General features: G+C 53.1%; 1 protein-coding gene across 3 annotated transcripts in view; it reads left to right on the forward strand.

The window, feature by feature from the left end:
* The window catches only part of MYLK4 (myosin light chain kinase family member 4), an 88,657-nt gene extending 83,267 nt beyond the window's left edge, over window positions 1-5,390 (forward strand). For all 3 annotated transcript variants that reach the window (XM_060308293.1, XM_060308292.1, XM_060308294.1), the window contains 2 exons: window positions 921-992; window positions 3,593-5,390. In XM_060308293.1, coding sequence (XP_060164276.1) covers window positions 921-968 — 48 coding nt within the window. In that variant the 3' untranslated portion in view covers window positions 969-992; window positions 3,593-5,390. The remainder of the gene's footprint in view (window positions 1-920; window positions 993-3,592) is intronic.
* The last annotated feature ends 5,157 nt before the right edge of the window (window positions 5,391-10,547 follow it).

The following is a 10,547-nucleotide window of genomic DNA, read 5'->3' on the forward strand; positions in this document are numbered from 1 at the left end:
ATGCTTTGTGGCCAGAGGAAGGAAAACTGAACAAAGGCGACGTGATTCTTTCCTCCCAGAGCTAATGGCCTTCCACCTTTCCCTTCCGCGCCCCCGTGCACCTGCCTCAGCTCTCGTCCTTCTTCCCATTCAGTGAGCTAGTAAGATAACGTTGGAGCTGATATTCAACCTCCGCCCACTCTCTTCTCTAATTCACCAAATCATCATTTCATTAATTACAGCTCTGATTATACGATTCCCTGATCAGGAACTCTTCCGGTCTTTCCCCTCGTGCACCATGAACACACACACCCAGCAGTTCGGCCCCAGTGAATCCCGAGGTCGGGCTCCCAGCCCCATCCCCACGGCTCCGTCCGGATCAGCCCGAATCCCAGCCAGTGTCTGAGGCCCACTTTCACTGCCACCTCCTCCAGGACGGCCTTCTCAAGCCCCAAGCTGGGGACGCTCTCTCCGTCCTCTCGAGACTCTGCCCTGGCACTTAAATCTTGCCAGCTGGATTTGAGAACATCCGGGAAAAGCAGTGTCCGTGTCTGACTGTCCGTGTCTGACTCATCCTTTGGTCAGTCTGTCTTGACTTCTGTGCTTTGTCGAAGTGAGCATTTGTTGACATGAGTTTTGACAAAACACACACGTGTAAAAGTCAAGCGTCATGAGGTACAAAGCTCTTTGTCTGTGACTCTGAGAGGAAGGGTGGTGATGACGGAGCTTTAGGGGAGAGTGGGGACGCCCTCGAGCTGGACTCTGGGGCCGGTTGGTGCATCTGTAAGAGGCCGTCAGCCGTTCAGCCTCCAGGGGCGTCTCTGCAAGGGCAGGACATACCCGGTGACAAGTCACTGCCTCTTCAGGTGTTGTCAGATCTCAAGTCAGGAGCTGATGAAAGGTTCTAATCCTTCTCGAAACTCACTTCTTGGTTTCCCTAGAAGAGGAAGAATTGCTGCTCTGACGCCCAGGACCTGGTGGCCAAATAGTCCCCGGAGGCGCCCTCTTGAAAGGTTGGTCTCGGGCCTTTTTCTGAAGAGGCGTTTGAGCCTAGGGAGGGGAGGGGAGGGGAGGGGAGGGCCTTCTGACTGTGTGGGAAGTGGGGCAGCGTTTCCTCTGGGGAGACCCTGAAACCGGGCTGCTGTGTTTGCACCCCGTCTGCCATTTTCTAGTGCAGAAACCTCCGGTTCCAGATTTGTGGTCCAGAAATAGTCTCACTTCCTATGCTTGTTGAGTGGCTCCAATGAGATCATCCAAGAAAAGCCCGGAGCCCAGGGCCTGGCACACAGTAGGTGCTCAGGAAGTAACACCTGCACAGAAACGGCCCTTGGGAGTCTTTGCAACAACCGTGTGAGATCAGGGGAAATAATACCTTCTTTGTAGAGATGGGAAAACCTAGGATTAACCCCCCAAGACCACGCCCCTAGTCAGCGGTAGAGCGAGATCCTACCCCAAAGCTCACGCTTCTTTTCCCCCTGAGCTGCCTCCGGGTCTGGACCCACTCTGGGACCCCAAGGCCCCACCTCTTCCTGCAAAGCCTCCGCCCTGCTTAGAATTTTGTCAGAATTATTCAGAGAGAGAGTTTTACATGTTAATATCTTCTGTCATATCAATAAATGGCCTGATTTATGGCCTAAAGGAGAGGCCTAGGGAAGTGTACTTATTACAGAGGACGTTTAGAAATCCCAGCGTTTGCATCCGGTGCGGGAGACATTCACCCCCAGCCAGCTCCCTCGTCTCGGGCAGCAGGTCCACGGCCGGCTGTGCAGCTTGGCGTCAGCATCTCTGCTGGACTCGCGCCTGTGAGGCTGCATTCTCGCTGCCCACTCACCTTAATCTCTGATTCTGATTCATATTTACTCTGGTCCTGAGGCTTTTTTTGTCTGTCTGACTGTATGTATTCTTGTAAGCTGCCTCGGATCGGTTGTAGAATAAGATCGGGTAGAGCAGAAATCGTTCCGTAAATCACCGTAAGAGTCGCGAGCCAGCATGAGGCAAGCGCTCAGCCTTCGGTGTGAGGGCCACTTACTGAGGATTCTGTCGCTTACTTAGACACTGATGAGCAGGCAGCAGGGATGCTTTTGCTTTCTACGTACAGAGACCATTCTTGTCTGTCCAGAATAGCAAGGCCTCAGGGTTTGGGCACAGGAGGAAGTCTTGTTTTGTGTCTGGTGACAGTGTGGACAAGGGCGCCCCGCGCCCCGGGGCCTGGGATGAGCTACAGCCCGGCCTCGCTGTGAGCCGGGAGCCCTGGTGTCCGCACACAGCTGGGCCTGGTCGGTCCTCCTCTCTCCCCCACCCCCGTCCCTCCCAGAGGCAGCTTTGTCCCCAGCGACCACAAACCCCAAGGGTTGACCACAAACCAGCTTCCCACCATAAGCACTGGGGTGACTCTGGAGGCCTGGAGGGAAGGAATTCAGTGGGGGACAGAGAGGCAGGCCTGTTGCCAGGGTCTGGGGGGGAAGGATGAGGGGAAAAGGCGGTGGGAGATGGCTGAGTCCTTCCAAGGAGGTTGGCTCTTAAGCCCAGGGCGATGGAGGGTGGCAGCAGCCGGGCAGTGCCACAGGCATGCGGAGGACAAAGACAGAAGCGTTGATCTGGTCCCCCTGGCACAGAGAGACGGCATCCTTGTGGGAGATGCTCGGGGAGACCTCGCGAGACTTGGCCGGGTCCGCCTCGCGCCAGCCGCTCGGGCTGACTGCCTTCCTTTCCCAGGTCCCCCCATCCCTCCAGGGGCCGCACAAACCCACCCGTTACCACTGCGTGTCCCTGCGATGTGGGTGCTTCCTGGTTTACTTTCCCACTGGTTTTTCTTTTTCAAATGAAAATGTAAGCTTCAGATATTCACTCTGCGAGCAGACTCCTTTGAGAAGAGTGTCGTGTTAGAAAAGTGGATCATTCTTCACAACCTTTCCCGCCAGGCTAAGGTACGGCTTTTGGCAACATACGATATGAGGAAAACCAATTTTGAGATAATATTGATTTTAAAAATCTGGTGGCTGAAAATGATTCCTGCGGAAAAAGAAGGCTCCCGGGCCTTATGATAGGGCCTAATCCGCAATGTAAATTGAGGCCTAGGAATCTCCTGCAGTTGGTTCGAGGTTTTTGGATGGGTTGAGGAAACGCTCTAAAAATCAACCAGGTGGCGTTTTCGTTTCTCGTTTCCGTGGCTCTGTGCCAGGCCGTGAGACGTGCACTGGGGACACGCCCTCAGATCTATAGGAATGATGTATCGATAGATGCGGCCCTGGGTCACATGTGGTCGTAAAGCACATGGGAAGATTCCCACGCGCAGCCCAGCCTGACTTCGAAGCGAATCAAGCTGGCGGCAGCTTTGGCGCTAGCTGTGCTTCAGGTGAAACAAAGAGGTCTTGTCCTTCGCCACGGCAAATAGTATTAAAATAGCTTTGCGTAAACTAAATCAACAACAACGGAAAAAACCACCCAGCTCTGGTAAGCAGTGGGATCCTCCAAGGGGTTTCTTTTTATTCCCTCACAGACACACACACATGATAAAAAGTCATCTGTGGTTTTCCTAAGGGGCACAACCAACTAATTACAATTTTAAAAGCCCTGCTGAATGAACAAGACTCATATTTTGTTTGCTTTGCAGGAAAACTGCTGCGGTTGCTGCTGCTTTGAGAAGATTTTTGGAAAAATCAGCAGTTCTGATGCCTTGACCCCTAAGGAGACTGGTGGCTCTGGGGGAGGGGAAGCCGCCACACAGAACTCTGAGTACCTCTGCCAGGCTCGCGGGGCCGGGGACACCCAGAGCTGCGGCCCAGGGGGCAGGCAAGCCCACTCCCTGCAGCAGTGCACACCCCAGAAGACATTTCTCTGCCACCCTGAGCTTTAGAACTTTCGATCTCAGTCACTGGGGCACGGGGTGCATTATTTCTGCAATTTCTCAGATCCCTAGAGCAAAATCATACTGGAGATTTCAAAACATGTTGATGCAGAGGTTAACTATCATATATAGAATGAATAAACAACAAGGTCCTACTGTAGAGCACAGGGAACTATAAACCATAACATAACAGAAAAGAATAAGAAAAAGAAACCATAACAGAAAAGAATAAACCATAACAGAAAAACCATAACAGAAAAGAATAAGAAAAAGAAAGTATATATATGTAAAAAAAACCCAACCGTGTTGGATACATTTAGAGGGAGAATTGCCTTTCAAAGAGGTGAGTACGACGCCAGAAAAAATCCTAAGTCTGGTGCGCCCTTGACCACTTAGTTTCTCAGACTCTATTACCTGGATTTGGTCTGAATCAGGTGAATCCAGCTGATAAGTCATTTGCTCTCTGGAACATAAGCTTTCTTTGAATTCTGAGGCAAGAAGCATCAGACAGTCTACCTTCATTTATTCTGAAATCCCCTCCAAGAGCAGCAGTGTCTTCTAAGCAACAGATCTACTTCCAAACGAGGCACGTGTGTTGTCGCCACGCACCCCGCTCTCTTCCGAGGGAATCTTCATCCACATGGAGCACACTGGCTTTGGGAGATGGTGTATGACTAGTCTTTACAATCAGGACCTTTGGAATAACGTTAACAGTCCCGAGAGCTTCCCTCAACGTGGCTGAAACAAGAAGAGATGGGTCTGGTGGGTCCTGAGGGGGACAGTGCTGTGCTTCCTGTGAAAGTGACCCAGGTAAATGCCAGCCCGTGTGAGGACCAGTGACCTCACCTACGTGGCGTCTCTGTGGCTCAGCCCCATGCAGGGAGCCTTGGACACTGAAGGCCAGGGGCACCTCCACTCACTTTGGGGATGTGACACTGATTTCCAGTTGGAAGCATCTTCTTGTTCCCGAGCTCGTGTGCCATTTTGTCACAGACGTTTAACAGGGGACGTGAGCCCTGCTGCAGGATTGGGCGTTGTTTCTTTACAAAGCAGAAGCGATGCAGAGGGATTACACGCCCAGCACCACGCCCACCACCAGCATCTTAAGCCTCCCTCACATTTTCCACTTCCAAGTACCTGTTGTGTTGAGATCAGCTATAATAATGTCTTTATTTTTAGCTTAAATCGTTCTAGCCTGCAGTTGTCTCAACAGCGACAAAACAAAATAAGGGCAGCTCGGGGCTGCCTGGGCCAGGGCGGACCTGACGTGCGTTGGCTTTTCCCAGCATCCCACCGGTGAATCCTCATGGCCTGCCCACGGAGAGCAACGCATGCAACGTCCTTTTTCTTGTGTTTCAGTTACGGGGGAAGCAGAGGCAGAGACGAGGTGTCATTAGTTCAGGCCACAAGCCAACTTACTGGTCGTGCTGGCTGTGGAAGGTCCTCCTTTGCGGCCTCTGCTCTTGCATTACGATGCACTCTTTCTTCCTTGGGCCTATGCATTTACCCAAGGTTGGCTTCTCCTGTTCCTGTTCTGTGACTATGTTTCCAATGTTTAATTTAGTTTCCTTCAAATACACACACATACACACACACACACCGCACACACACATGCACACACACACACGCACACACACACACCACACACACACACGCACACACACACCCCCCGCACACACACACCGCACACACACACACGTGCGCACACACACACGCACACAGCCCTGTGACTGAAGTGTTATGTTACCGCGCTATCTTTAGCTGCTGGTACTCATCGAGTCTGGAAAAATACAAGCCGGTGCAGGCTTAATACTCAGCCCGCAGAGAGCTGGCATCCACTCAGATGCTGAACAGGACACGGGGTCTGGTGTGTTCCCCTCCGGCCCGAGCAGGGGGCCTTTGCAGGGCGTGCAGATCGCATCCACCCCGGCCCTGCTGCACGCACATGAGGGGGACGGCTTCGGCCAAATGAAGCAGTGATTTCTTTGCCGGATTCATCCACTGATGACCCCACGGTCAGTGGGTGTGATTTTTTTTAGGGGTTTAGAAAGGAGACTCTACTTCCTTAGAATTTGTAGCTATATTTCCACCTTGGATGGGGAGGTGGTCCCATGCCAGCGGGGGGCCTTTTATAGGGGAGCGGGGGAGAGTCTGCACTGCAGAGCTGATTATTACAGTCTGCAGTTACGGTGAAAGGGGAGAGTTTCGGTCTCCTGCTCGGCCGGTCCCCTCCCTCCACGCCTTGCAGTACGTGGCCGCTCTGATGGGAAATGGGCTTTGCACATCGGAAGAATCAAACCAGATGCGAGCGTGGACCAGAGGAGTGGAGTCTGGCTGGACTGGGGTTATTGTGATCAACTTTTCCAAGAAGTCACGAGGACTGGAGGCTGTATTGCTTCTCCACCCTCTTCATGGACGTGACAACCTTGCTCCCTCCCCTTAGGCCGCCGCCGTTCCTCCAGTAAATGCAGGAAATTAAGCACCAGTGGGGCACTTCCTGCTGCCTGGAGAGAAATAAACTTCACAAGCTATTAAGGAAAAAGCACGTCACATTCGTAATTCGTAAGATACCAACAGTTACCCAGAATCTGTTGCTGTTTAAAAATCAGGGAGAAAAGAGCTCGTGCCCAATTTGTGACATGAAACCCTCTGGAATGGATTCTCACCTGAATTAACTTGGGGAAACTATTTGTGGGTTGAAGTTGGGTAAGTCACATCTGTTGAGTACAGTAGGTTTGCTTGTAGTTGATTTCTTTCCTCAAAAATGTAAATTGGCCTGGGGCACTGTCACGCCGAGGCAGACGCTGATGTGATGTGGTCTGAAGACGTGTGAACACCAAGGTTTTCACCGTTTTTATGGAAATTAGTGCAGCAAAATTCTTTTCTTGTTTTAGAATCAAAATATGGATTTTGTATTAGGGAAATGAGCGAGGCTCTCATTTAATTCCTCTTTTGTTCTTCTGCTCCCACAACCCTGACGCTCCCCCCCCCGCTCTGGGTTGGGGTAGGGGGGCAATCTCAGACATGAGCTTCTTCACTATGAAATGTAGGCCAGTCGAGGGGACCTCATCTGGGAACTGATTTGTGAACTGGTAAGGAGGGCAGGGCGGGGACCTCAGCGGCCGAGGTCGGGGGCTCAGCTCAGCTCTGTCCCCTGGCGATTCCATAGTGGGTTCAGGGCGCTCCTCCACGTCTGCGCCCTTCTCAGCAGCCAGGATGCCACCCGCTTTGCTTTTGCTCCATCATTTTATTTTTTTACTTCTTTCTCTTTTTCTTAAGTTAGAATCAGAGTCCATCTTCTTATCCATCACCGTGCTCCTCTAGAGCCTCTTTGAGATGAAAAGTATGTTTCCAAAAGTCAAGTTGCTTCTTCTGTCCTGAAGGAAACGTGATGCGGCTCTTACAGGATGTGGCTTCCTGGATTGCGTGCCCTCCGCGCGTTGCGTGAAACGCCCTCCGCGCGTTGCAGCCCGCCTTAGAAGGTCTGTGTATTTCTCCCAGCTTCTGGCGCAGTCCGGGGTGCTTTCCCTAAGTGGTCTTTGTATGGGCAGTTTCACCTTCCGTGAAGGCTTCTCAGTCACCCCCTACTGCCCACTCGAAGGAGCGGAAGACGTCCTACCCCCGCCTGTGCCTGTGTTGCGTCCTGTGTGTTCTGTAGTTGTTCCGGCGGATAGATGCCAGCGAGCCCTTTGGATGAGGTTTTTCAGTGGCGATAAGAAATAAAGACGGAGCCAGAATGTGGTGGTTGCATATATTGTGTGTATTTTCTATTTCTGAACGTAGTTTCATTCAGCTGTACTCCTTTGCCTTATAAAGATGTGTAACAGTCATATATATGTATTCCATTGAAGAATAAACTTGGACCTGTCTATCCTTTGGTAAATGAGCTAATTTATGCAATGACGTGGACATTGCAAATGGCATCCGAACGCTCTCCTTCGGACGAGGCTGACGTATTACGTCCCGCGATATCAAGAACCCAAGCTACACTTGCAGGGGCCCCAGGACCGTCCGTAGGAACCCTGGGGAAAACCGCCCCCCTTTTGAAAACATAGTGTATACGACGAACCAACACAAGGCTCAGGGCTTTCCCCCTAATTTTAACACAAAAATATTGACTGAGATATCCATATGCAGTGTCTAGTGCCAGAACAGTGGGTGACAAATTATAAAGGCGATTAGCAGCAGCTCACTCTTTAAAGTGACTGCGGGCAGGTTCTTCAGACCCAGAAAGATGTCTGCCTCAGAAGACCTACCACTGAAAGACTCAGGACGAAACGGCCCCCCAGCGGGGGACCACCAGGTCACCTTCTGGGCCAGCATCCCGGCTGCAACGCTGCTGTGACTGGTCAGCTCTGAGCCATGTGTCTGAGGAGGACCTGGGGCCTCGCCGGTGTCCCCACTTTATCCCAGCAGGGACGGGGTCCTCCACCCGCACCACCTGGCTGAGACGGACCTGCTGGGTTTTCTGGTGTCTCCGTCGGAAGCACAAGTGGGCCCTGTTCACACAAAGCCTCCCTTCCCTCTCGTTCGAGCCTCAGTCTTTCGTACCCAGCGTCCAGGCGAGGCCTTCTGACCTCCTCCCCAGAGGAGAGAACCTCACAGGCCGTCTTTGCTGATGCTGTGACGTAAACACAGCTGTGTATTTGCTCTTGGTCCCCGGTTCCCGGCACAGGCCCCCCAAACCCTCAGAATTTCCTCAGCAGCCACACCTGAGCTGTCGCCCCTCAGGTGACTCTCAGAGGATGAGGCTGGCGGTCAGTGACCCAACCACGTGATCAGAGGGTTGAAACCTTCAGCCCCACCCCTGCTGCCCCCACCTCCGGGGAGGGGAAAGAAGCCAGGGATTGAGCTAGTCACCAATGGCCCCTGAGTTGACCCATCACGCCTGTGTACTGAAACCTCTATTAAAAACCCTAAATGAAGGGGTCTGGAGGGTGACGCACCCCAGCTCCATGCAGACAGAAGCTCCTGCGCTTTGGACCCTCCTAGACCTCGCCCTGTGCACCTCTACGTCAGCCTGTTCATCTGTGTCCTTTACTATATCCTTCCTGATAGACTGCGAATAGTAAGGAAGTTATTCCCTGGGTTCTGTTAACCAGTTATAAATTCAAATTATTGAAGCTTAGGGAGTCTTGGGAAGCCTTGATGTGTGGCCAAGTTGGACAGAAGTGTGTCTGGGTTGGGGGGAGTCTGTGGGCCTGGGAGCCGGGGGTCTGCACTGACGCCAAGCAGTGAAGTGTCAGGACTGTTCCTGTGAGGAAAACCCTGCACGTTTGCTGTCAGAAATGCTCCGAGCAGAGAAGCACTTTTCCTTCAGCCTCTGGTATCGGCACAAGGCAGGTCCCGGAGTCCAGCTCCACCTTTGCCAAGAACAGTCTCAGGGCTGGGGCCTGGGGCGCGGGGACAAGAACTGGTCACTGCCCTCCCGGGCCCTGTCCTCGCCTTCTCCCGGGGTAAGGGGACCGGGTGGTGTCCCTCACCTTCTCCCCAAGGGAGACACTAAACGCACATCATCACTTCGCCGACCCCTCCCTGCTCTGAAAGGCGACCACCACCCACCGTGGGATCCGGGCCCATCAGGGGAACGAGGGGCTTCTGAAGTCCCCCCTTCAGTAACTTACTTCTGCTGCCCCTAACACAGGGTCTCCCGAGAGCTTGTGATCTGTGTCCCCGGACGTCGCCGTGGGTACAAATAGGTTTTTGGGAAAGATACTCACCTGTGCTTAGGTGGCTCGTGGCCTCCCCTGCAGAGCTCAGTCCCCTCACAGCTCACGCAGCTGTTACTAGAGAATTCTAAAGTACCCGTACACAAGCTTAGGAGCCAGCGTGCCAGGGAGAGGCGTCCACCCACAGCTCTGGTCCCCCGACACCTGCTGCCCTGCCTTGGGCGCTGCTTCCTGGCAGCCCTCCAGGTATGCGATGTGGTGTTTCCCGGAGCCCCCGTCACTCTAAGGTTGTATGCAGAGCCAGGCAGCCAGGGGGAAGCGCGGAGAACGCTCACCGCCTGTCCGCCTCAGTCTCTGTGCTCAGACCTGAGCACACCAGGCCACCACACACGTTAGGCTCTCGGGAGCTGCTACCAGCAACCAGCAGGTAGAGCTGAGTGAGCCTCCCCCAGAACCTGGCTGCTGGGTGGTGTTTGGTCCAGTGAAGCAAGGTTCAGGCTGAATTCTGCCTTTCCTACAAAAGATGGCCGCAGAACAGCCAGAGTTATATAAACTGCTGTGTGCGCCCAGTGAACTCCAGCTCGCGGGCCTTGCAGGTGTCGTGACAGCGTCTTGTATGGGAGGGTCACTCAAGACAGATGTGAGGGCTTCCCAGGTGGCGCAGTGCTTGGGAGTCCGCCTGCCGATGCAGGGGACGCGGGTTCATGCCCCGGTCCGGGAAGATCCCACATGCCACGGAGCGGCTGGGCCCGTGAGCCATGGCCGCTGGGCCTGCGCGTCCGGAGCCTGTGCTCTGCAACGGGAGAGGCCACAACAGTGAGAGGCCCACATACCACACACACAAAAAAAGACAGATGTGAAAAAATTCTAATCGCAAGATCCAAGTTGCTGTTTAGTGACATCAGATGACAGCATCCTTGATAAAGGTCTGACGTCAGCCTCAACACAGTTCTGACGCCTGGGGGCCTCTCCCAAGCGTACAGGCTCCTGAGCTTGTTGGATTCTTATCATAAAAGGATTATGACACTATTATTATTATTCTAATATTTTAT

Source organism: Globicephala melas, chromosome 11, assembly GCF_963455315.2.
Source record: "Globicephala melas chromosome 11, mGloMel1.2, whole genome shotgun sequence".
NCBI lineage: Eukaryota > Metazoa > Chordata > Mammalia > Artiodactyla > Delphinidae > Globicephala > Globicephala melas.